Source organism: Lepus europaeus, chromosome 19, assembly GCF_033115175.1.
Source record: "Lepus europaeus isolate LE1 chromosome 19, mLepTim1.pri, whole genome shotgun sequence".
Taxonomy (NCBI): Eukaryota; Metazoa; Chordata; class Mammalia; order Lagomorpha; family Leporidae; genus Lepus; species Lepus europaeus.
The window spans coordinates 7,995,119-8,018,606 of NC_084845.1; the positions used below are offsets into that span (position 1 = coordinate 7,995,119).

General features: G+C 60.1%; 1 protein-coding gene across 2 annotated transcripts in view; it reads right to left on the reverse strand.

The window, feature by feature from the left end:
• BICRA (BRD4 interacting chromatin remodeling complex associated protein) overlaps positions 1-23,488 on the reverse strand; it is a 56,351-nt gene that overhangs the window by 19,447 nt on the left and 13,416 nt on the right. The window contains exons 2-5 of one of the 2 annotated variants that reach the window (XM_062177268.1): positions 12,339-12,431; positions 2,831-2,931; positions 1,472-1,517; positions 1,336-1,378 (exon numbers count right to left, since the gene is read on the reverse strand). In XM_062177268.1, coding sequence (XP_062033252.1) covers positions 1,336-1,378; positions 1,472-1,512 — 84 coding nt within the window. In that variant the 5' untranslated portion in view covers positions 1,513-1,517; positions 2,831-2,931; positions 12,339-12,431. The remainder of the gene's footprint in view (positions 1-1,335; positions 1,379-1,471; positions 1,518-2,830; positions 2,932-12,338; positions 12,432-23,488) is intronic. The other variant, XM_062177269.1, reaches the window with a different exon arrangement.

Genomic DNA, 23,488 nt, shown 5'->3' on the forward strand with positions numbered 1-23,488 from the left:
GCCTGCCTTGAGCTCAGGAACCCTGCCTCTGCTTCTGCCTGAGCCGCGCCCTGTGCCTGTCACCCTCAGTGCCCACACTGCTTGCCTCGGGAGCTGTCGCCGTGCCCCCTCCTCTCAACAGCGTCCTTCCTGCCCACAGCTGGGCACCTGGGGGGGGGGGCAGGGACCTGTTCTGATTCCCAGGGTCATCTTCAGCCCCCAGAACCAGGCCGGACCCCACATGAGTGCCCACTGAACATCTGTGTGTGGCTGGGGCCGCCCTCGCTTCTCTCGCAGGGCCCGGTTGTCCATCCACAGCCCCACCTGGCCTTCTGGAATCTTCCCGCAAACAACCCAGCTGCTCACGAAGCCAGAGCCCAGCAGCCATCAGGATGCGTTCTCTCCCCTTCTGTATCAAGTGCACAAGCAACTCTAGCTGATTCCAGCTCCCAAGCAGCCCCCGGCCACCTCGTCCCATCCTGCTCTGAGTGGGGCCCTGACTCAGCGATTGGCTGCTGCTGACTACGGTTCCACAGAGGTGGCAGCGTCAGGGAGCTGGTCACAAAACACGCATGGCTCCCTCCTTGCTCTGTCTGGAGGAAGCCAGCCGCCATGCTGAGGACACTCATGGTACGGACCTGGGGAGGTACAGCGGGGCCCTGCACGCAGGCACTCAGAGGACTCCGGCCCAGCCATAGCCTTGCCTGTGACCTCACGTGAGTCCCTGAGCCAGGCTCACCCAGCTAAGTGGCTGCCCCCAGCCTGCAAACTCCAGGGAGTTGCTCGGGGCCCCACAGTTCTGTCCCATTCCGTTGCTGAATTGCCTGTCAGAGCTGCTGTTTGGAACAAAGCCCCCCGGCATCGGGGTCTCCCACACCTTCACAAACTGGGGAGGTCTGGCTCCAGTCTCACCTCCTACTAGTTTCCTCTTCAGTTAGGTCCTGGGGGCCTCGCTTCTGTTCCACGAACCTGCCTTCTCTGCTTCCTGCTCTCACCTCCGTGCCTGCTCCCACTCCCCCCCAGGTATCCTGCACACCTCACCTGCAACGTCACCTCCTAGGGCGGCCTGCTCCCGTCTCACTAGCTGGAGACCCCATGCCCCACTACCTTGAAAACCTTGGCTATGCGAGTGACATTCATCTTTACAATGCTCTGCACAGAGCCTTTTGCCATCATCTTCGTGGGTGGTCGATTTGTTAACTGAGGACATGCCTGTGGCTCACTGCCCCAACTCCAGCGTCTGGCTCACAGACGGCATGGCATGGAGATGGTGGCTACTGAATCGAGGGGCCATGTCCCTGCCCCGCCCCTGCCCCCCACCCCAGAGAGCGCCTCTCCCCCCGCCCTAGTACTTGCCTTCTCGGATCCATGCAAGAAGTCGTTGAGGGCCTGAGGGTCACTGGAAGAGAGAAGGGGGGAAGACACTGAGGGGGGGCAGCCGGGAGGCAGGAGAGAGCGGGAGTAGGGGAGGGGAGGGGAGCCTGCTACTCACCAAATCACGTCCAGTAAGCATCTCCCGTCCTCATCATCCATCGCCACTGGATGGGGCGGGGCGGGAAGAGGGCGAGGGAGACAAGGTTAGACCCTGGGGCTTGCCAGAATCAGGGGAGCACCATGGGGCCATGTAGGGGTGGGGGAGCACTGCCCAGGTACCCTCCCAGACAGAGACGCTTGCTGGAGACAGCTCCCTCCCCCCTCTCCCAAATCCCATCATCATCCAATGATGATGAAAGTGATAAGGAGCCCTGGCTGTGTGCGGGCCCTGAGCTAAGTGCTGTGCGCCCACTCGGCTGTAGGGCTTCCAGCGGGCAGGCAGCAGAGCCCGGCCTTAAACCCTGGAAGTGCAGGCCCCAAGCCTGGCTCTCCGCCTCCATGTTGTCCTGTCTCCCTGAACACAAGGGTCAGGCCTAGAATCTTAGGGTGCAAGGGTCTGTCCCACAGATGGAGGGCTGGGCGGCAGGTTCTCAAAGGAGGGAAGGGGCAAGGAGCCCCAGGCCGAGGAAGGGAGAGGACTCGGGAGAGGCTGCGCCATTGGTGGGCACGGTGAGGGTAAGGATGGCCGCCACTTGTTGAGCTTGGTCCCCTTCCACAGGGCAGGGACAGGGCAGCACCAGCCTGTCCCTCAAACCAGGAATCCACCCACACCCAGCCCACTGGAGCCTCAAACAAACAGCATCCATCCTGCCTGGCTCCCATCCCCTACCTCTCCCCTCTTCCCAACACCCAAGCCGCCAACACCATGCTGCCACTGCCTGGCGCTCCCTGGGCCGAGCTTGACCCGACACTGAAGGCAGGGCACAAGGAGAACAAGGCCTGACAGCTGAGGACCACCCCCCCCCCCAACACACACTAGATCTCACATGTACCCTTGGCTGGTTCCCAGCCGCCCCTCCTAACGCCCGCCCAACACCCCACCCCACCCCACTTACCCCAGCCCCTGCCCCCGTGCTCAGCAGGTGGGGGACCTGATGGAAACCAGGGGCCCTGGGGTCCCTACACACCAATCTCTCTCCCTTTCCCTGTATACACCCCACCCTGGCTGCATCTGAGGCCCTGTTCTCTCCAGCCCCAGACCCCACGCCACCTGCCTGTGCTCCCTTGGCAGGGGGTAGGGAGTGGGGGGTGTCACCTTTGGGCCCCGCCCTCGCCCTCCCCAAGCAGCCAGTGGTAGAAGTGAAAAGGCCACAATCTGCAAAGATTTGGAGAAAAGGAACAGCAGGGAGGATGCGGGCCAGGCCTGGCCAGGGAAGGACGGGGGAGGAGGGGCAGGCCCCGCAGGAAGCATCGCCCTCCCGGCGCCTCCCTCCCAGGGCCAGCTGGGGCAGAAGGAAGCCGGCTCCTCCCAGGTTACCTGTGCTACAAACGAATCATGAAGGGAAGGAGGGGGTGTCCGCTCCAGGTCTACGCGGGGCCCCCCGCAGGGGACTTGGAGAGCGTCCTTTTGGGGGCCAGCTGCAGGCAGAGAAGGAGAGAGAGGCCATGAGTAAGTCGGGGAGTAATGGGGGGCAGACAGCCAGGGATGGGGGGATCACCGGAGGGAGGCACGGGCAGGCTGAAAGGTAAGGTCTACAGGGGACAGGATGGATGGTTGCAAGGGCACGACACAAAGCTACATGCCATCACACGCGCGCACACACACGTGTACACACCTGTGGTTGACCTGCATCTACAAACAGTAAACGAAAACACTCCAGAAAGAAACAATTGGTCAGCTGGAGCTGTCTTGGAGGTCTGGGTTGTATACATTGTAGCAGTGTCACCAGGCTTGTGTACACCCAGCTTCATTTACTTTATGACATGACACTGTTACAACTTTACCATCCGTTTCTCTTGTTAATAGCTCGTGGTGCCTGGTTTGTAAGTTAAGCTTTGGCACAGGTGCCTATGTTATGTATAGAGAAAGCATAGTATATGCACAGGGCTTGCAACCATCCGCCAGGGGTCTTGGAGTACCCAGAGGATAAGAAGGGGAAGACTGTCCTAAGTCCTTCAACTGGAGAGTGGCCAGGCCGGGATCTGACCCAAGGCAGGCTCACAGCCAAGTCCCTGCCCTTAGCTACTCTCCCACAGACAAGCCTGGAAGCAAATATGGCAAAAACGTTCAGCAAGCACCACAGGGCTGGCTGCTGACGGTGTGCATGGCTTTGTCATCTCCCAAACGCCTGGGATGTCTCAGATTTGAAAAAGTGAGACGGGGTAATGCAGACTGGGGACATCCAGCAGCGTCCCCTCTCGCTCCCAGGTCCCAGACCCCAGAAGGACCTGGACAGAATCTGGCTGTCACAAGACACAGGTCCAGGATCCCTGCCTGTGGAGTGCAGGTGCACAGAGGAGCCCGTGGCAGGCCCTGTGCCCTGGCTCTAGTTTTGGGTGTGGCCTGGGCCCCAGGAACTTCACACCAGCAGAATTAGGGACAGGCTGGGGGACGTTTCCTGCAAGGGGCATCTCCAAATGAGGTCCTCGAGGAATTTCAAAGGGGGAGGGGCCAGAGCTCCAGGTCAGAGTTTTTGTTCCCAGGCTTTTACCCCAGTTGCAGTGTGCGGATGCTCTGGGGAGACAGAGACTGGGCTCTGGGACGCGTGAGGGTTACCTAACTGATTGAAAATGGATGGCCCAGGCACATGGACTGTATTTTATTTTTAAATGAAACTTAAAAGTGGAGATGAAGCAGCACCAGCCAGGGCTGCTGGCAGCAAGGTGGGTGACAGGGACCTGGGGCTGGGTTATGCTGCTCCATCTCCTTGGCGATCACGAAAGTTTGCAGGATAAAAAGAAAAACCCGTCATCACCCAGCAAGGTTCGGGCACCCAGGTTGGCATCTGCATCTCCCACCAGTGGAGCCGTGAGGCTCAGCGTGTGTGACAGTGACACATCCTGGCACGGTCTGAGTCAGGGGCTCACGGCCCTGTTGCCCCAATATCTGCTGGGTGGCCCTGGGCAAGTGACTGCCTCTCCAGGCCTCAGTGGTCTCATCTATAAAATGGGTGGTGTCTTCACTTCCCTCCCCTCAAACAGAGCTGCTAACAGCCGGGAGTCCAATGTACCTCTACCGGGGGTCTTGGGCTCCCATCCCAGGCGCCTCCTCCTCCTGGCTGTATACCCAAAGACAAGCTGCTTAGTCCCCCGTGCCTAAGTTTCCCCACTGGGAAAAGGGGGGTGCTATCAGCATGAGCCCCGCTGAGCCCCCACACCCTGAAGCCGCTGCTGTCAGCACATCGCCCATCCTGGCAGCTCCCAGAGCCTGGGCACCTGGCGCCGGTGGCCACGCGTGGCCCTGGAGAGGTTTGGACGGGGCCTGAGGGTCACACGCTCCCACCCAGGGTTAAGGACCAGGTCCCACGGACACCACCAGGCACCTGGGCTGCCTGAATCCTTCCAGCCACCCTGGTCTTGTCCTGTTTTCCAAATAAGACCAGCAAGGCTGCAGGGAGCTCCCAAGGGGAGACCCAGGACACCAGTCTGCCTGGGTGGGGGTACCACGAGGGACTGGAGAGCTAGTCTCAGGGAGACCACACCCCGAGCCAGTACAGCATCTCGTACAGGAGCAAGGGTTTGAGTCCCAGCTGCTCTGCTCCAGATCCAGCTTCCTGCTGATGCACCTGGGAAAGCAGCAGAAGATGGCCCAGGTGCCTGGGCCCCTGCACCCATGTGGGAGACCTGGAAGAAGCTCCTGGCTCCTGGCTTTGAATTGGTCCAGCTACAGCCGTTGCAGCCATTTGGGAAGTGAACCAGTGGATGGAAGACCTCTCTCTGCTTTTTTTTTTTTTTTTTTTTTTTTTTGGACAGGCAGAGTGGATAGTGTGAGAAAGAGAGAGACAGAGAGAAAGGTCTTCCTTTTTGCCGTTGGTTCACCCTCCAATGGCCGCTGCCGCCAGCGCACTGCGCTGATCTGAAGCCAGGAGCCAGGTGCTTCTCCTGGTCTCCCATGCAGGTGCAGGGCCCAAAGACTTGGGCCATCCTCCACTGCCTTCCCGGGCCATAGCAGAGAGCTGGCCTGGAAGAGGGGCAACCGGGATAGAATCCGGTGCCCCGACCAGGACTAGAACCCGGTGTGCCGGCGCTGCAAGGCGGAGGATTAGCCTGTTGAACCACGGCGCCGGCCTCTCTCTCTCTCTGCCTTTCAAAAACAATCTTCTGAAAGGCAGAGTGTTAGAGAGGCAGAAGCAAAGGACTTGGGCCATCTTCTACCGCTTTCCCAGGCCATAGCAGGGAGCTGGATCAGAAGTGGAGCAGCCAGACTCAAACTGGTACCCATATGGGATGCCGGCACTGCAAGCAGCACCAGCCCCAAATAAATAAACCTTTAAAAAAATTTAAATGGGGGTCAATGCTATGGCGAAAATTCACCTCACTCATGCATCTGCCGAGGTCTGTGTCCTGGGTGTCACCCCACCAGGAGACAGAGCATATGGCAGGTCAACAGGCAGCTGTGAAAACCCCTTCCTTCATTCCTTCCCGGGGCAGCAAGGGCGGGGTGGGGGGGAGTGAAAGGTCATTGATGAAGCGCCAGCCCTGCGTCCAGCAGGGGGTGCAGCTGAGCAGCCGGAAAGAGCAGACACACACCGGGCCTGGGCTGGCCCTGGACAACCTCCTCACCCCACACAGGGGCTGGGGTTGGGGAACAACCACGGGGCCATCTGCCCACACCCCCAGTCTCAGGGCAGATCCTATGGGACTGGGAGAAAACAGGAGGGGACCCAGGACGCCCTCCAGGAGTCACAAACTCTGCCTGGGAGCCAGGAAGCCGCCCCAGCCCAGAGCTGACTCCCAGCCCAGGGGGGTGGGGACAAGGTGACTCAAGTTCAACAGCAAACAGAGACTCTAAGGCGCTCCGGACACTGGCCCAAATCCCACTGCGGGGCCAGAGTTCGAACCCTGACCCCGTGGTTGTGGGACCTCACTCCTCCCCACCACGCGATAAAAAGCAGGGATGGTGGGGCCCAGAAACCGTGGCCAGCCCTGGAGAACAGCAGCGAGGCGACAAGGACACGGTGCCTTCCCAGGAAACCGTGGGGATGCCCGTCCCCGGCCTGCAGTGCCATCACCGCTGTCACTGGGAGCCGACAGCCGGAGCTGAGTCCCCGCTGAGCTCCGGAGTCAGGGGCATCCTCACTTCCCAGTGGTCCTCGCAGGTCGTAAAGGCCCCGATCTACAGCCTCGCCCGGCTGGGGCTCCCTCCTCGTTCTCCGAGGCTGACGCTCCCGGCGCAAACACAGCTCTGCGTCGGTCTTTCTCAAAGGCTGGGTCACACCTTGAGCATGCTGGGCGCAGGGATTTCTTTAAAGATTTCGATGGCATGGGATCAGGAGGGGGCGGAAGAGGGCAGGGATCCTGAAGTGCATGCACAGGGTGAGGCAAGTGCAGCGTGTGGAGTCAGTCCAGTGCTGCGTGCCTGGACCGGTTCAAACGCTCCCACTCTGAGTTGTGGCCGACACAGCTTTGTAGCCAGCGGACTAGGAGACTTGGGAATTTTTTTTTCTTCCAGAATATTAAGACAGAGCTTTTCTAAGAAGAAAGCATTCTCCCTGCTTCTGATTTTGAATACGGTTGGAGCTGTGGCAACCATTTTGCAACCAGGAGGCAGCAATCAAGATGTTGGTGAGCCCACCTGCAGAAGACGGGGCAAACGACTGTGCTCAGGGTTGCCTGCCTCCTGACTTCCGTCTGAGCACTTTCTCACTGCCTGCAGCCGAACAAAACCTGACACAACAGAGCTTGCACTTCTAGACATCTCTGCAGCCCACTGCGAGGACCCCCGCAGCCCACGAGGGCCGAGGCCCTGCACGACGGGAGAAGGTGCTGGCCGGGGGACACCAAGCCCCACCCCCACCGGCCCCTCGCCGAGGTGGACGCGCAGGCGGCCAGAGTCCCCCCTCCCCGTCCCCCTCTCTGAAGCCCCGCCCACACGGGACAGGCCCCACCCCTGCGCCTGCTGCCACTCTCGGAAGCCCCGCCCACACGGGACAGGCCCCACCCCTGCGCCTGCTGCCACTCTCGGAAGCTCCGCCCACAGGGACAGGCCCCGCCCCTGCGCCGGCTCTGGGACCCGCCTTGGAATGCGGTGTCGGCGCAGGCGGGCATTGCTGAGCCGGCTCGCCTCTAACCACACGAGGCAGCCCGGGCTAGCCTGCGGGAGGACGAGACCTCAGCCCGGCAGCTGTACCGGCCCAATAACCCAGCCCCGCCCCGGAAGCAGAGCCCGGTCCTGCCCCGCCCCGCCGGCCGCCCAGCCCCGCCCCGCCGACTCCCCGGCCCCGCCCAGTGTTGGGGGGGGGTGTCCCCTGTGGGCGCATGCGCAGACTGTTTCCTCAGACCCGCTACTCTGGCCTCTCAGCCCCGCACGACCCCCCCACGGCGTGACCGCGCCACTTCCCTGCAACCCAGGAGTTTGGGGCGGCTTCAAACCGCGCGGCGCACGGGCGGTCCCCGCTGAGGCTGGGTCGTTGCAGGCCCTGGAGCTCCGCCCTCGGCCTGCCCACCAGACGTCCACCTCGGAGGCCAGAGTCGCCTCAGGTCATCCCGTGGCGGGCGCTCAGCGTGCGCGAGAACCAGCCTTTGGCCCCGGCCGGGCATCGTCTCAGCGGCCACCGGCCCCGAGTCCTCAGGCCTACGCCGCGGGTCCTTCCAGCGGCCAGGGTCACGACTGACCACAAGGGCCTCTGAGCGGCGGGGCTGGCTGTCAGGCACTCCTGGGCCCAGAGCTGACTCACGCAGGCCCCTCCACGGCCACGGACCCCACCCAGTGGAGGCCACCGTCCACGCGAATGACCCCATAGAGCCTGCCCCGCGGCCTAGGCGCCACTGGTCTCCCTCACTGGCCACCAGCCTGCCCTGTCGTGACCCTGAGCCCCACCCTGCCTGATGTCTGGGGGGCTTGGCCACCTCCCCCATCCCCCTCTCACAGCAAGGGCTGGGCGCTTGCCGGCGGGGGACTTGAACCCAGGCCCTTGGGACCAACATGCGGGTGCCAGCCTGGCCATCTTCCCTCAACCCACCCGGCAGGGCTGCACCTACTGCCACCTCCTTCCCCAGGCCCCCGCTGGGGCCGACATGTGTCCATCTCCCACAGAGGCTGCATGGACCTGCGCTGCCCGCCCCCACTCCCACCCAGCTTCACGGTGCATTTTGCAATAAGATTGGGGGGGTGGGTGGCGGTGGTCCCAAAAATACATATCCAAGGCTCGGAGCCTGGAGCCATCTTTATTTAGATGAAAGGTCTCTGATTAACAATGATCTCAGGACGATGTGGGCGGGCCCTAAATCTGCTGACAAGTGCCCTTGTAATAGACACGGAGAAGTCAGGGGCGGGCGGGGGGACTGATGGGAAGTGGAAGGCCAGCATTTGCTGGTTCAAGTCCCAGCTCTGCTTCCACACCGGCATCCTGTGAGGGCACAACCTGGGAGCCGGCAGGTGACGGCTGGAGAACCTGGGAGATCCACAAGGAGCTCCTGGCTCCCGGCCTCAGCCCAGCCCTGGCTGGTGCAGGTGTTTGGGAACTGAACTGGAGGATGTGAGATCTGTCTGTGTATGCCTCCCCTCTTTTTTTAATGTAAGAGTGAGTGAGAGAGAGAGGCCGCATGAAGCTGGAGGCACAGACCAGCGCCACATGGCTGTAAGCAAGGACAGCTGGCGCCACTGGGGCTGGACGGGGCAGGCCAGGGCTCTCCCCTGGGCACTGCAGAGATAACGGTGGCGCTGACTGTCCTAGCGGCCCTTCTGGCCCCTTGGTTTTGGACCTCTGGAACCGTCAGGAACATAATGGTCAGTTGTTATGGGAAAATGACGTAGCGTGTGGGCCTGTGGGACAGAAGCCTGTGAACCCTGCGTACAGACATGCATGTGTGTGCGAGGCGACTGTGCACAGCCGCGCAGGTTGTTCACTGTACAAAGGGGCCGCGGGGCGAGCGGTGTCTGTTTCAAGGTAGGAAAAGAAAAACGGGGGAGGGGGAGAGGTTGATTCCTCCTCCACCCCCAGTCTCTGGGGACAGGGAGCAGTGAAAATCGACACCACCTTTGTCGCTAGTGGCCCCAGGAGACCCCAGGCTCCACCTCCAGTTCCTCAGCACACAACAGAGAGGCCCTTAGATCAGGAGGCAGGATGGCGGGGGGGGGGGGGGGGGGGGGCGGCTTGAGACATCGGCCCCCAAGTCACCCCATGCCCGGGCCACCTGGAGAGCCTCTGCGCTCCTCACAGCCTCTGGCTGAGCACCCAGGCCACGGTCGCAGAACCGCAGTTCTAGAAGCTTCGAGACCCCAGCACAGGGTCCAGTCCTGCCTCAGAGCTGGGGTCCGGCCTCCTGCTGCTTTGCACCTGCCTACGAGGACGAATCACAACCCATGCAGAGCTCTGCCTGCTAGCCAGAAACCCCGGGCTGCCTGCAGCTAAGCGTGGACCGGGGAAGAGGAGAAAGGGCAGAGCCTTGCCTCGGGGAGACTGTGTTGGTGAAAGACTACAGTGAGCAGGATGGCAATGACCGGCACCGCAGCAGCCGTTTCACACTCCCGAAGGTCAAGGGCGTCACAGAGACACAGACCCAGCGGCCTGGCAAACATCGCACATTCCTGCCTGCTGCACGACTTGTCCCAGAAGAGAACCTGCAGCCCAGGTCAACTGAAGGCCACACAAAGATCACCACCCCACTTGAGAGAAAGGGTACCTATGGCCTTATTCGCAAAAGCCCCCGCGCTGGAACCCGCCCAGGTAGCTGCCACGCCCTGGGACACCATCCAGGTGACGCTGACATGCCGTGGGAAAGAACCCAGCATCTCACATGGGCGCCGGTTCAGGTCCCGGCTGCTCCACTTTCAATTCAGCTCTCTGCTAATGCGCCTGAGAAAGCAGCAAAAATGGCCCAAGTGCTTGGGTCCCTGCACCCACGTGGGAGGCCTGGATGGGGTTCCAGGCTCCTGGCTTTGGCCAATGCAGAAGTGAACCAGCAGATGGGAGATTCTCTCTCTTTTCTTTGTCTCTGTGTCACTATGCCTTTCAAATAAATAAAATAAAACTTAAAGTTCTCTGAGTACAGATTTGGGGGTTACAGATCCATTTTAGTGAGAAGACAAATTTGCAAACAAGGCCCCAGGGGACACTCCCAGGCCAGCGGCTCAGCCTCCCCTCCCCCGTGGCTCCACTCAGGGCCCCGTGGGACTCACAGGTGCCACCCACCCAGGAGGCTTCAGCCAGGGGCCCCCAGTAGTGCATGGGCGGCGGGGGGGGGGGGGGGGGGGCGGGGCGCAAGCAGGACGAGGTGTGCGGGTGGCCAGTCAGTGTGGCTGGGGTCAGGATGGCAGAGGGCAGGCACAAATGAGCTAGGATGGGGAAGATCGGGCACGCCCGCTGCAGCAGGACCACGAGGTCGAGGCTCCCACGGGCGGACCCTGGAGAAAGCTGAGGGACCATGGGACCAGGGAGGGACGCAGAGCGGCAGAGGCGCGGACGCCGGTACACCTGCTGCCGCACACTGGGCGCTGGGAGCCGGCCGGGGTTGCTTGGCCACGGATGGGCACATGTGGGCTGGGTGGCGTTCCCAGCGTGTGGCTTCCAAGTTAAGAAAGGCGGCAGAAGGAGCAGAGAACCGGGATGTTCCCCGTATCCCGATGGGGTGGGGGGTGGTCTCCCGGGCTATTGTTCCACGGGAAAGGCGGAACCTTACCATCTGCTTCCCAAGGGCACTCCAGAAGCCGTGGGCACAGATCCGCTGAGCACCCGACCCTGGCTGCCTACGAGGGGACCTGGCAGATGGGAGCCATGGGGGGGACAGTGTCTTTCAAAAATGGTTTTTCAGCCACTGGGAAAAGTAAGTTTAAATGGCATAAACTTGAGGCCGGCATTGTGGCCTAGTGGGTTAGGCCCCTGCTTGAGACGGCACCCCCATATGGGTGCCGGTTCATATCCCAGCTGCTCCACTTCTGATCCCGCTCCCTGCTGTGCACCTGGGAAAGCAGCGGGAGTGCTGGGGGCCCTGCACAGGGGTGGGGGGTGGGGGCCTGGAGCAAACTCCTGGCTCCTTGTGGCCATCTAGGGAGTGAACCAGCAGATGGAAGCAAATATATAAAACAATCTTTAACAAAAGAAAAACAGACTTAAAACCTAAGGGTGTCTGAAGCCAGCGGCAACCACTGCTCCATGGGGTGGACCGGAACTACAGCCGGTGCCGGCCAGGGCAGTCCCCTGCCCCCACCCTCCCGAGCCACACCTTTCTAATTACCCCTGATTACGCTCACGCTGCCTGATGCAATGCACAAAACCTGAGTGTCCAGAGAGGCAAGAGTGGGCGGCGGCCGCCTCAGGCCTCACGTGAAGATGCCTGGGCTCAAGCCCCGCCCCGCCCCACCACGGCAGGTCCCAGGCGAGCCCGGGGCGTGAGATGCAGTCGGAGGGCAGCACTGCTCCAGCTCCTGCCATAGCCCTGATGCTATGCTCTCTCTCCTTTTCTTAATTTCTAAACATATTTTATTTCTTGGGAGGAGAGGAGAGGGGAGGGGAGGAGGTGGAGATCTTCTATTCGCTGGTCCACTCCCCAAATGCCCCCAACAGCCGGGGCAGGGCCAGGCTGAAGCCAGGAGCCGGGAGCTCCATCGAGGGTTTTCCACATGGGAGCAGGAATGCAAGTCCCTGTGCCATCGCCTGCTGCCTCCCAGCTGCAGAAGCAGGAGGCTGCAATCAGGAGTCAGGCTGAACTTGAACCCCGCGGTGGATGGAGGCTTCTAAGTGGTGCCTTAGCCGCAGCCACAGTCCCGCACCCTGCTCTGGCAGCCAGCAGTCTGTCTCCATCCCCCTCCGGGTGCCGAGGGTCGAGGGTCCCGCTGCTCAGGCCGGTGGAAGGGACGAGAGGAGCACAGGCCGAGCATCCCTTACCCCAAATGCTTGACACCAGTGCTCCAAATTCCAGCTATTTTGCCCCAGATTTTAGAACAGTTGCCTGGGTTTCATCGCTTGGGCATCCCGAATCTGCAAATCCAAAATGCACGAGGCTCTGACATTTGTCAAGAAATTATACTCAAGAAAAGTCGCAGATTTCGGAACGATCCGGATTTCAGATTTTCCAACAGGGCAGGCAGGCCCTGAGCCGGCAGCGCCTCCACCTCCCCGCCACGCCCGGCTTCGCTCCAGCTCTGCTCCCGGGCTCGGCCTGACTTTGAGCCCTGGGAGGGACCTGGCACCGGGCGAGAGGTAGGGCTCTGCCTCCGCCTCCTTCCAGGAGGGCGACCTCACCCACATCTACTCCAAGTGGCTCTCTGCCCAGCGGCCGCTTCCGCCTCCTGCCGGAGCAGCGTGTGCGAGCCTGGGCTGAGCCTGGACCGTGAGGGCCGAGCTGACCCGCCTACAGCTACAATCCCGCCAGCTCCTGCTCTCTGCACTCTGAGCAGCTGAGGAAGGCGTGGGAGGCACCTGACCCAGGCCTGCCCTGGGGGTGGGGTGAGGTCCCCTCCCCAGCAGAGGTGTCAGCGAAGGTGGGGGAGGAGGTGTGTGGTCAAGGGGAAGGCTCCCAGCCAGGGAGGCCACTGTGGGCCCAAAGAGGGCCAGTGTGAGCAGGGAGGCAGAGAGAGGGGAAGATGGGGACCCAGTGCTGCAGGGCCCACATCCCCTGTGGGCACAAGTTCGAGTCCCGGCTGCTCCACTTCCGATCCCGCTCCCTGCTAATGCACCTGGGAAAGCAGCGGAGGGTGGCCCAAGTGCTTGGGCCCTGCACCCATGTAGGAGACCCTGATGGGGTTTCTGGCTCCTGGCTTCAGTCTGGCCGTTGTGGCTCTAGGGGAGAGAACCAAGGATGGAAGTTTTCTCCCCTCCTCAATCTACCTGTACACCTTTAGAAAAGGAGGGAGACAGGAAAAGGGGAGGAGTCAACAACCTGGCCAGACCCAGTGCACTGAGCCCATTTTACAGATGGAAAACTGAGCCCCACCCTCCAGCACAAACTGGGTTCCATCCTGGGAGGGCTGTGGGTGCAGCTGGGATGCCCGGTAAACATCCCCTCAGCCTCCTAGGGGCACCATCACCTCACCTCCATTGTGAGCAGCACCCCCCAACAAGCTCCCTGGGCCCCCTGGGCAGCAAATGCTCTTCCCAGGTGCACACGGGGCCCGGACGTCTTCACAGCCTCCACGCTGGCCTGCCCAGTGCAGTTCCCCGGGGGGTCCAGAGAGAACCCAGATCCGCCCCCGGCTCGCTCAGGGGAAGAGTTCCCATCCGCCTCCCTGGGTGCAGCCACACTGGCCGCCTTGCTGTGGCTCAAACAGGGCATGCTGGGACGTGCCTCCGGGCCTCTGTGCTGGCCGTTCCCTCGGCCGAGACTGCTCTTCCTGCAGGTCTCGGCTCCCGTGTCACCTCGCTGAGGCCACCTCTGATCACCAGCTTTAAAAGGACAGCCCTGGTAACCCATTGGGTTCCTCCCACCCACGTGGGAGGCTTTTTTTTTTTTTTTTTTAAGATTTATTTATTTATTTGAGAGGCAGAGTTAGAGAGTGAGAGAGACAGAGAGAGGTCTTCCATCCGCTGGTTCACTCCCCAGATGGCCACAACAGCCGGAGCTGGGCCAATCTGAAAGCCAGGAGCCAGGAGCTTCCTCCAAGTTTTGCACATGGGTGCAGGGGCCCAAGGACTTGGGCCATCTTCTATTGCTTTCCCAGGCCACAGCAGAGAGCTGGATGGGAAGTGGAGCAGCTGGGATTAGAACCGGCACCCATATGGGATGCCGGCACTGCAGGAGGAAGCTTAACACCACAGCGCACCCCAGCGTGGAAGACTTGAATTTGAATTCAGTTCTGTGCTCCTGGCTTCAACTCCCAGCCCAGGGTCACTGCGGTCATTTGGGGAGTGAACCAGCAAATAGGAGCTCTCTCTTTCTGCCTTGTAAATACATTTTTTAAAAAATGCAGCCCAGCTCCCTGCACCTTAACCTCCTTACCTTGGTGTACCTTTATCTCAAAACACTGACCTGGCCAGCGCCGTGGCTCAACAGGCTAATCCTCCGCCTTGTGGCGCCGGCACACCAGGTTCTAGTCCTGGTCGGGGCGCCAGATTCTATCCCGGTTGCCCCTCTTCCAGGCCAGCTCTCTGCTATGGCCCGGGAAGGCAGTGGAGGATGGCCCAAGTCCTTGGGCCCTGCACCCGCGTGGGAGACCAGGAGAAGCACCTGGCTCCTGGCTTTGGATCAGCTCAGCTTTGGCCATTGCAGCCATCTGGGGAGTGAACCAGCGAATTGACGATCTCTGTCTCTGTGTGTGTGTGTGTGTGTCTGTCTGTACCTCTGCCTTTCAAATAAATAAATAAATCTTAAAAAAAAAAAAAAAACAACACTGACCCACATCCAACCTAGTAAATATTTTACTGGCTTATCTCAAGTTTATCGTCTGCCTCTGAAGTAGATGCTTGGGAAATATTTGTTCAACTTCGGGGAGCCGCCAGGTACAGCTGCGCAGGCTGCACACTGCACGGTGGGGGCGGGGGCGGGGTGGCATTTCCAGCCTGGGCCACTGTGCTTCTGTGTGCGCAGATGACCACGGCTGTCTGGCAGATGGCAGTATAAGGTTGCAAGCGAGGGCATCTGTTTCTAATTCCACAAAAGCACCACGTGGGCTGGTGGCGGCTCTGGCTAAACAAACAGGCATGCCATGTAGACACCGCCAGGAAGTCTGACGCTGGCACGTCGACCGGCTGGCTGGGTTCAAATCCCGCACCTCCGTGACAAGTGACTTTGCCCTTTGGGGCCTAGGTCCCAGTATCACCTCCCTGGGGCCACGGAGGATTAGCCATCAGCAGGGGTTGAGGTCATGACCTTGGCACTCAGCAGCTGCTGGAGGGGCGGGCGCTGTCACCAGCGGAGGCTCAGGCTTGGGATGCTGCTGCATCACCCCTGAGTGCCTGGGAGTCCGCCCACTCTGTTTCTGACCCAGCTCCCTGCTAATGCAGACCCTGGGAGGCAGCAGCTGATGGCCTGAGGAGTGGGGCCCCCGCCGCCCATGTGGGAGACCCCGAGGGAGTTTCTGACTCCTGGCTTCAGCCTGGCCCCCAGCCCAAGCTGTTGTGGGCATCTGCGGAGTGGATCGGTGGATGGAGGATCTCTCTCTCTCTCTCTGAAAATATATATTAAAAAAAAAACCAAAAAACAAAAAAAACACTTGGGAGAAAGGCCTGTAGGTGTGATGTTTCAGCCACGGGGATGCTGGGCTGAGTCCAGGGACCCTAGGGTCCCTACGCTGAGCCCAGCAGGTCTCTCTCTGGCTGGTGAGGGATCCAGGGATGACCCAGCCCTGCCTAGGAGTGGAGCCAGGCATCCGAGTCCTCTCCAGGGAGCATAGGGGACGCAGCTGTCCACCCAGCAGGCACAACCCCGCCCCAAAGCACAAACCCTCCCCAGGCAGGCGGTGCGTCCCGCCCCCTCTAGCGCCACCTTGGGAGCTCCACCTCCAGGGCTGCGAGGGAAGTGCAAATCCACCGGGAGCCAGGGAGAGCTGGGCCTCGGCTGCCCCACCCCAGGGGTGAGGACGGCACTGGGGGGCCTTGGGGACCGCGGCTCCCTCCCCGCCCTGTCCTGTCCCCATGGGCTCTTTCTAAGAATCTCTGTTTCTTTTATACTAAAAGGCTGTGTTTTTGTTTGAACTTTTCTTTTTCAAATCAGATGGCCTGGAACGCACACACCACGGGCACCGTGGACAGTCCCAGAGCAACCAAGACCCCAGCAGAACAGAGATGAGCAGCCTCCGGACCCATCCACCCACCCATGCCACGGACAGCCCACGCAGGGCAGCCAGAAGCACCATGTGTGACCCTGCACGCACGCCAGGACCAGGAGCTCACAATAGCCAGGGCTGGGCCAGGCTGAAGCCAGGAGCCACACCCAGGGCTCCCACATGGGTGCAGGGGCCCAAGCACTTGGGCCATCACCAGCAGCCTCCCAGGAAGAGCCCAGCAGGGAGCTGGATTGGAAGCGGAGCAGCTGGGGCTCGGGTGCCGGGGTGTGAGCAGCGCGTAACTCACTGCGTCAGGGCGCCGCCCCCAGATCATGTGCATTCCGATGAACTTTCTGGAACCTCTGCATAGGCGTGGATTGAAAAAAAAACATGGTTTTGCAGCAAAATAGACTTCTCCTTTAATTCTTTTCCAGAAACTTGTTAAAGGAACTTCATACACTTCCTACTCTCCAGTGGTGAGGGAGGGGCCCACCAGGCATGTGTGTGAGCATGTATATGTGTGTGCACAGAGGCCGGGGGGCTGTTCCATTTCCCAGAAGAGGAAACTGAGGACCTTCTCCTCTGCCGCCTGCAGAAACAACGGAGACGGCCCGGCTGGCGCGTGGCAAACACGTTCCACGTTGGTGACTGCAGATAAAAGGCTCTTGTACATTTCTGCCACTGTTCTAGAAATTTCAGAATGACTGGTCAGCCAGCTCCCTCCTCTCGCTGGACCTCAGTTCCTAGGTCTCTGGGACCAAACCACAGCGCTGGCCATGGAGATCCAGCTGAACGCACACGCCACGCTTACACCCCAAAACGGCCAAGACTGGGGCAGCCAAAGCCGGGAGCCCAGGCACCTGCTGCCTCGCAGGGTGTGCCTTAGCAGGGAGCTGGGGTGGGGCAGGCGGGACTCGAGCCTGGCACTGATATGGGATGCGGACATCCTCAATGGCAACTGACCACCGTGCCCAGCGCCTGCCCCCCGGGCCGGGTCTTGGTGGGCTCTGGGCACTTAAATACCCGTGACATCAGCCCTGCTTTGAATGAGTTCGTGAGCCTGACGGGGAGAACCCCCGGTCAGCACCAGCTGTTGTCATTGGGAGGACACGCACACCCCACTTCCCCAGCAGGTCCAGGTCAGGGGCTCTGGCTTTTGGTTCTGCCAAAGCACCTGGAGCTGATGGTTTTCTGTCTGCCAGGCTGTTTGTCTCATCTGGAAAATGGGCCAGGTGCACCTAAATCCTTGCAGGGTCGACAGGAAGAGAAAACCAGAGCCTTTGGTGGCAGGTGGAGGTGGCCCCACGCATGCGTCGGCTACAAGACACACGGCTCAGCTAGACGGCCACTAGGGGCCACGGAACACAGGCAAAAGGAGATCCGAGGGAGGCCCCTGAGCCACTAAGACCCCAGCACTGTGAGTCATGGGAGGAACTTAAAGACCAGCCCCCAAGAAGGTGTGATGGCAGCTGGAGCTGGGACGGATGTGGGGTCGCAGGAGGCTGGCTCCTGGCGGCTGCTGATGGTCGGCGTCCCCAGCCCTCTGAGGCCCTGCGGTAGCTTCCAGTGGAGTCCCACTCTCTTGGGCCACCCACCCCTGCCGTGTCTGCCCAGGAGTAAGGGCAGCACACACGTACGCCACCACGGCTCGGCCACAGATGCTCACAGTGGTGGCACGGGCAGCAGCCACGGGCTGCAAACTACCCAGAGGCCCCTAGACGCACTGTCTGCTGCCCAACGGGGTACCGCTCCCAGCATCAGGCTGGGTGACAGGAGCCACACGACGCCGCGCACATCAAACCCCCAAAAAGACGCTAAAACTGAGCAACACTGCAGGACGCGGCATCAGCACGCTTCTTTGTCTACACTCTCACCACAGACCAGCCAAAACAGGGAATTAAGAAGTAAAAGATCCCATTTACAACAGTGGCACAAAGAATAAGACGTGGGGCCAGCCTAGTGGTACAGTGGGTTAAGCCGCCGCATGTGATGCCAGCATACGGAAGCGCGGGTTCAAATCCCGGCTGCTCCACTTCCAACTCCACTTCCAGCTAATGCGCCTGGGAAGGGGTGGACGATGGCCCAGGTACTTGGTCGGCTGCCACCCACATGGGAGACCAAGATGGAGCTCCTAGCTCCTGGCTTTGGTCTGGCGCAGCCTTGGCTGTTGAGGAATTTGGGGAGCGAAGGAGCGGATGAAGATCTCGATTCTGCCTCCATTACTCTGCCTTCCAAATAAGTAAGATGTTTATAAAAAGAGTAAAATGTTTAAGAACAAATCTTTGCAAGGATGCCAGAGACCCTGAAACCTGCACCGCGCTGATGGGATCCTAACACACAGATGCGTCAAAGGACGGCCCGTGTTCCTGCACTGGGAGACTTCCTATTACTTTTTTTTTTTTGGACAGGCAGAGTGGATAGTGAGAGAGAGAGACAGAGAGAAAGGTCTTCCTTTTGCCGTTGGTTCAACTTCCAATGGCCGCTGCGGCCGGCGCATCGTGCTGATCCGAAGCCAGGAGCCAGGTGCTTCTCCTGGTCTCCCATGGGGTGCAGGGCCCAAGCACTTGGGCCATCCTCCACTGCCTTCCCGGGCCATAGCAGAGAGCTGGCCTGGAAGAGGGGCAACCGGGATAGAATCCGGCGCCCCAACCGGGACTAGAACCTGGTGTGCCGGCACCGCAAGGCGGAGGATTAGCCTAGTGAGCCGCGGCGCCGGCCAAGACTTCTTATTACTAAAATGTCTCTGCTCCCCAAAGCCATCGACACGGTCACTGCAACTCCACCAAGATTGCAAAGACCTGCACAGAGGCAGAAAACAGATCCCAGTGTCCAGAGGGAACTACATGGAAGCCACCAACAGCCGGAGCAATTCTGAAACGCAAATCAGACCACAGCCGAGCACCTTCACCCCACTAGGTGGGAACAGTAAGACAGAGAGCCCGGGCCTGCACACCTACTACGCGGGAACAGTAAGACAGAGAGCCCGGGCCTGCACACCTACTACGCAGGAACAGTAAGACAGAGAAACAGGGCCAATGTAGCAGGTAAAGCCACTGCCTGCAGTGCCGGCATCCCATATGGGCACCAGTTCAAGTCCCGGCTGCTCCTCTTCTGATTCAGCTCTCTGCTATAGCCTGGGAAAGCAGAAGATGGCTGGAGTCCTTGGGCCCCTGCACCTGCATGGGAGACCTGGAAGAAACTCCTGGCTCCTGGCTCCGGATCAGCTCATCTCCGATTGCAGCCAACTGGGGAGTGACCCAATGGATGGAAGACTCTCTCTCTCTCTCTCTGCCTCTCTAAAACTCTGACTTTTAAATAAATCAATAAATCCTTAAGAAAAAAAAGAGAAAGGAAGGAAGGAAGGGAGGGCAAAAGAAAAACAGCGTTGACACCTGTTGCTGCATGGATGGCCCTGGAGCAGTCTCCTGGCTCTGAGACGGACACTGCACACCGCATTAGCCCGTCCCTGGGGACCGTCCAGGGCAGGCGGATCCCCAAGGCAGGCAGCAGGCAAGGCCGCTGGGCGCCGGGATGGGGGAGGTGGGCGGAAGTGGGGAGACTGCTGACGGGCATGGGGTGATAATCGTGGCGGCTGCCCACCTCCCTGGGCGCTACACAGACACCGAGCCACGGGCTGTATGCGTCAGCCACCCGAGTTCTCTGTCATGGGGTGGGGGTGAATTTTCCCGTGTGTGAATTGTTTCTTATTCTAAAAATGAAAAAAAAAAATTACCTTGCTATACAAAACAATTGTTACTTTTCTTTTTATAAGATTTTATTTGAAAGAGAAAAAGAGAAAGAGAATGAGAGAGAGAGGTCTTCCATCTGCTGGTTCACTCCCCAAATGCCCACAATAGCCTAGGGCTGGGCCAGGCCAAAGCCAGGAGCCTAAGACTCCACCGGGGTACCCACGTGGGTGCAGGGGCCCAAGCACTTTGGCCATCTGCTGCCTCCCAGGCCCGTTAGCAGGGAGCTGGGTTGGAAGAGGAGGAGCCAGGATTTGAACTGGTGCTCAGATATGGGAAGCTGTCCCAGACAGGGCTTAACCCACTGTGCCCCAGAGCTGACCTTAGCTGTCGCCGTCACCGGGTTTGACAGCTTCCTGTGGCCGGGCGAGAAGATGCTGCATTTCTTAGATCCCCACTCAGTGTGTGGCGATGAAACCGCAGGAGATCTGAACTCGCTTCAGGGATCAGGGGAGCAAGGGTGACACATTTTGATAAGCAGAGGGGGCCGGTTCTGCCATGCCCTCTTATCCCATGCACACTGGGAAATTTACATTATGCTTTTCACATACGCACCGCACCCTCGGCCCAAGCTCTTGCACCTCTTGCACCGACAGCCCCTCTCACATCGGTGCAAACTCCCACCCGTAGCCTCGTTTGTAACAGATTGGAGCTAACCTAAGGGTGCAGCAAAGAGGAGCACCACGCCCGTTACTAAGAGCCACCAGCAGAGGGCAGAACGGTGCCAGCGTGCACTCAGACTGAAAGCAAACCTGCACCCCAGGTCCATCCGGGCGCCTGGTTCCAGTACTGGCTCCTCCACTTCCGCCCTAGGAGGCAGCAGCGGGTGGCTCGAGTGCTTGGGTCCCTGGCCCACATGGGAGACCCAGACTTGAGTTCCAGGAGACTACTTGGCCTGGCCCAGCTCCCGCAGTTGTGGGCCTGTGGGGAGTGAACCAGGAATGGAAGATCTCTCCTGTCTCTGTCTTTCAATTGGAATGAAAATTTAAAATTAGAATGTTAATGGGGCCAGCCCCTGCCACCCAAGTGGGAGCCCTGGATGGAGTTCCTGGTTCCTGGCCCAGCCCTGGCTATTGTGGGCCTTTGGGGAGTGAACCAGCAGATGCAAGACTGACCTCTCTCTCTCTCTCTCTCCACTTTTCAAATAAATATTAAAAACAAAAAACACTTTTAGGCACACATGCGAGGAGGAGACGGGAGAGAGGGAAAGTGTTCATCGGTGCACAGAACATCTCTCTGGATGGGGGGGGGGGGATCAAATTGGACCCGTGTGAGCCCAGGAAGGGGCAGCGGGTTCAGATGGTGTCGGGGAAGGGAGAGCAACACTGAAATGCTTGGCACTGTCCCAGTCTCCCACGTGGGCACTTGCACCTTGTGTCCAAAAATAACATCAGTGCACGCAACTTTCAAAGTCCCAAAGGGCAGCTGTTTCCCAAGCATGTGCCCACCGGCCCTTCTGCCCCCTCCCTGGGGGGGGCAGCAGCAGGCTGAGGCCTCTGAGGGAGAGTAAAAGACACCCCTGCGCCTGCCCGGGGCTCCCTGGGAGTGACGTCCGGGCTGAGCCTGCAGAGGTGGAGCCGGAGGGGTTGAGGGGGGAGAACATGGTGGAGGGCAGAGGCAGGAGAAGTGGCCCCCGAGCAGACTCATTCCTGACAACGTCCGTCAACCAATGAATGGATGGGCACAGCTGGTCTGCAGCCCCCAGGGGAATATTACACAGCCCTGAAAAGGAACAGTGCAGCAGCACCGGCTCCAGCAGGAACGCCCCTGACGGCACTCACTGCCTGCCACACAGAGGCCGCAGGCTGCACAATGCTGTGTATACAGGACTCACAGAACGGGCAGAGGGTGAAAATGCTCTGGAACCAGAAGTGGTGGCGGCCTCGAACCTCTGTGATTACACTGGACAGCTCTGGCCTGTGCGTCTCAGAGAGATGAGCTGTGTGCCACGTGGACCATGTTTCAATAAAGCTGTTCCAAAAAATGTTAGAGATTTATTTGAAAGGTAGACTGACAGAGACAGAGAGAGGTCTTCCATTCTCTGGTCCACTTCCCAGATGGCCATGACGGCCGGGGTTGAACCAGGCTGAAGCCAGGAGCTGCATCCGGGTCTCCACGTGGGTGCAGGGGCCCAAGCACTGGTCCATTATTGGCTCTGCCTTCCCAGGCGCATTGGCAAGGAGCTGCATGGGAAGTGGAGCAGCTGGGACTCAAACGAGCTATCTGATACGGTGTTGCAAGTGGTGACTTAACCTGCTGAGCCGCGACACCGGCCCCAAAGTTGCTTAAAAACATTTTAAGCAAGGGCAGAGAGAAGCTGGTCACCTGCCACCCCCACCCCACCTGGCAGCTGACTCCAGCCAGCACTTCTGGGAGGGTCATTCATGCTTGGAACACCTCCCCTGGGCGGAGCCACAAGGCCCCGCCCCAGCCTGCCACACAGCAGCTGATGAGCGAGGGGACGGCCACCCTGGCCTCAGTCCTGGCTGTACTTCCTGAGTCTCCCTGGTTCAGCTGAGCTCCCCCACCCCCGGTCCCTCCCAGGCAGCCCCTTCTGCACCCACTGGGCTGAGGGGAGCTGTGGGCTTCATGACTCTCACCCCCACTTAGAGAGAAACAAGGGTGGTGGATGCGGTCGGGGCGCGCCCCGAGATGCCCGAGTCCCCTGTCAAAGCGCCTGTGTGGGAGTCCAGGCTCTGTTTGCAGCTCCAGCTTCTGGAGAGGCAGCGGGGATGGCCCAAGTACTGGGTCCCTGGCGCCCATGGGGGAGAGCTGGCTCCTGACTCAGCCCGGCATCAGGGGCCTTTGCAGGGGGAGTAAACCAGTGGATGAGAGCTTGCTCGCTCGCTCCCTCCCTCCCTCTCTCCGCCTCTCTCCAAACAGGAAGTGTGCGGGGCAGGCAGAACGTCCTCCATCTGCACAGCTGACTTCAAAGGCACGGCTACCTCTGCACTGCACGCACACACACACCCCTACACCCCTACACACACCCCTACACCCCTACACACACCCCTACACACACACACCCCTACACCCCTACACATACCCCTACACATACACACACACCCCTACACATACACACACCCCTACACATACACACACCCCTACACCCACCCCTACACATACACACACACCTACACCCCTACACACATACATGCACAGCCACACACACGCACGCACACCTAAACACATGCACACCACACACCCGCACCCACAGAGCCTTCCACGTGGGCTGAGCGCCCCTTAGCTGAAATGTCCGGGGCCCGGACGTGCTCTGTGTCATTGTCAGGGTTGGGGCTGGGAGTCTGAAGTGACAGCCGCAGGACCCAGGAGGGAGGGAGGCGTCGAGGTGGCTGGACCAGGGACGGCGGAGCGGGCGGGCGGTTTAACGCCCCAGTCTCCCTCTCATTGCCGCAGTCCCTGCTCAGCCATGCCCCCCCTGAGCACGGGGTTGAGAGTGGGCTTCATGACTCTCCCCACCCCCACTGGCCGCTGCCTGCTGGCCTCACAGCCAGGTGAGTGCACCCTCCCACCCCAGAAGTCCCCTCACACCCTGTAGGCGGAGCTGCCACTCAACAGGCTGACATGG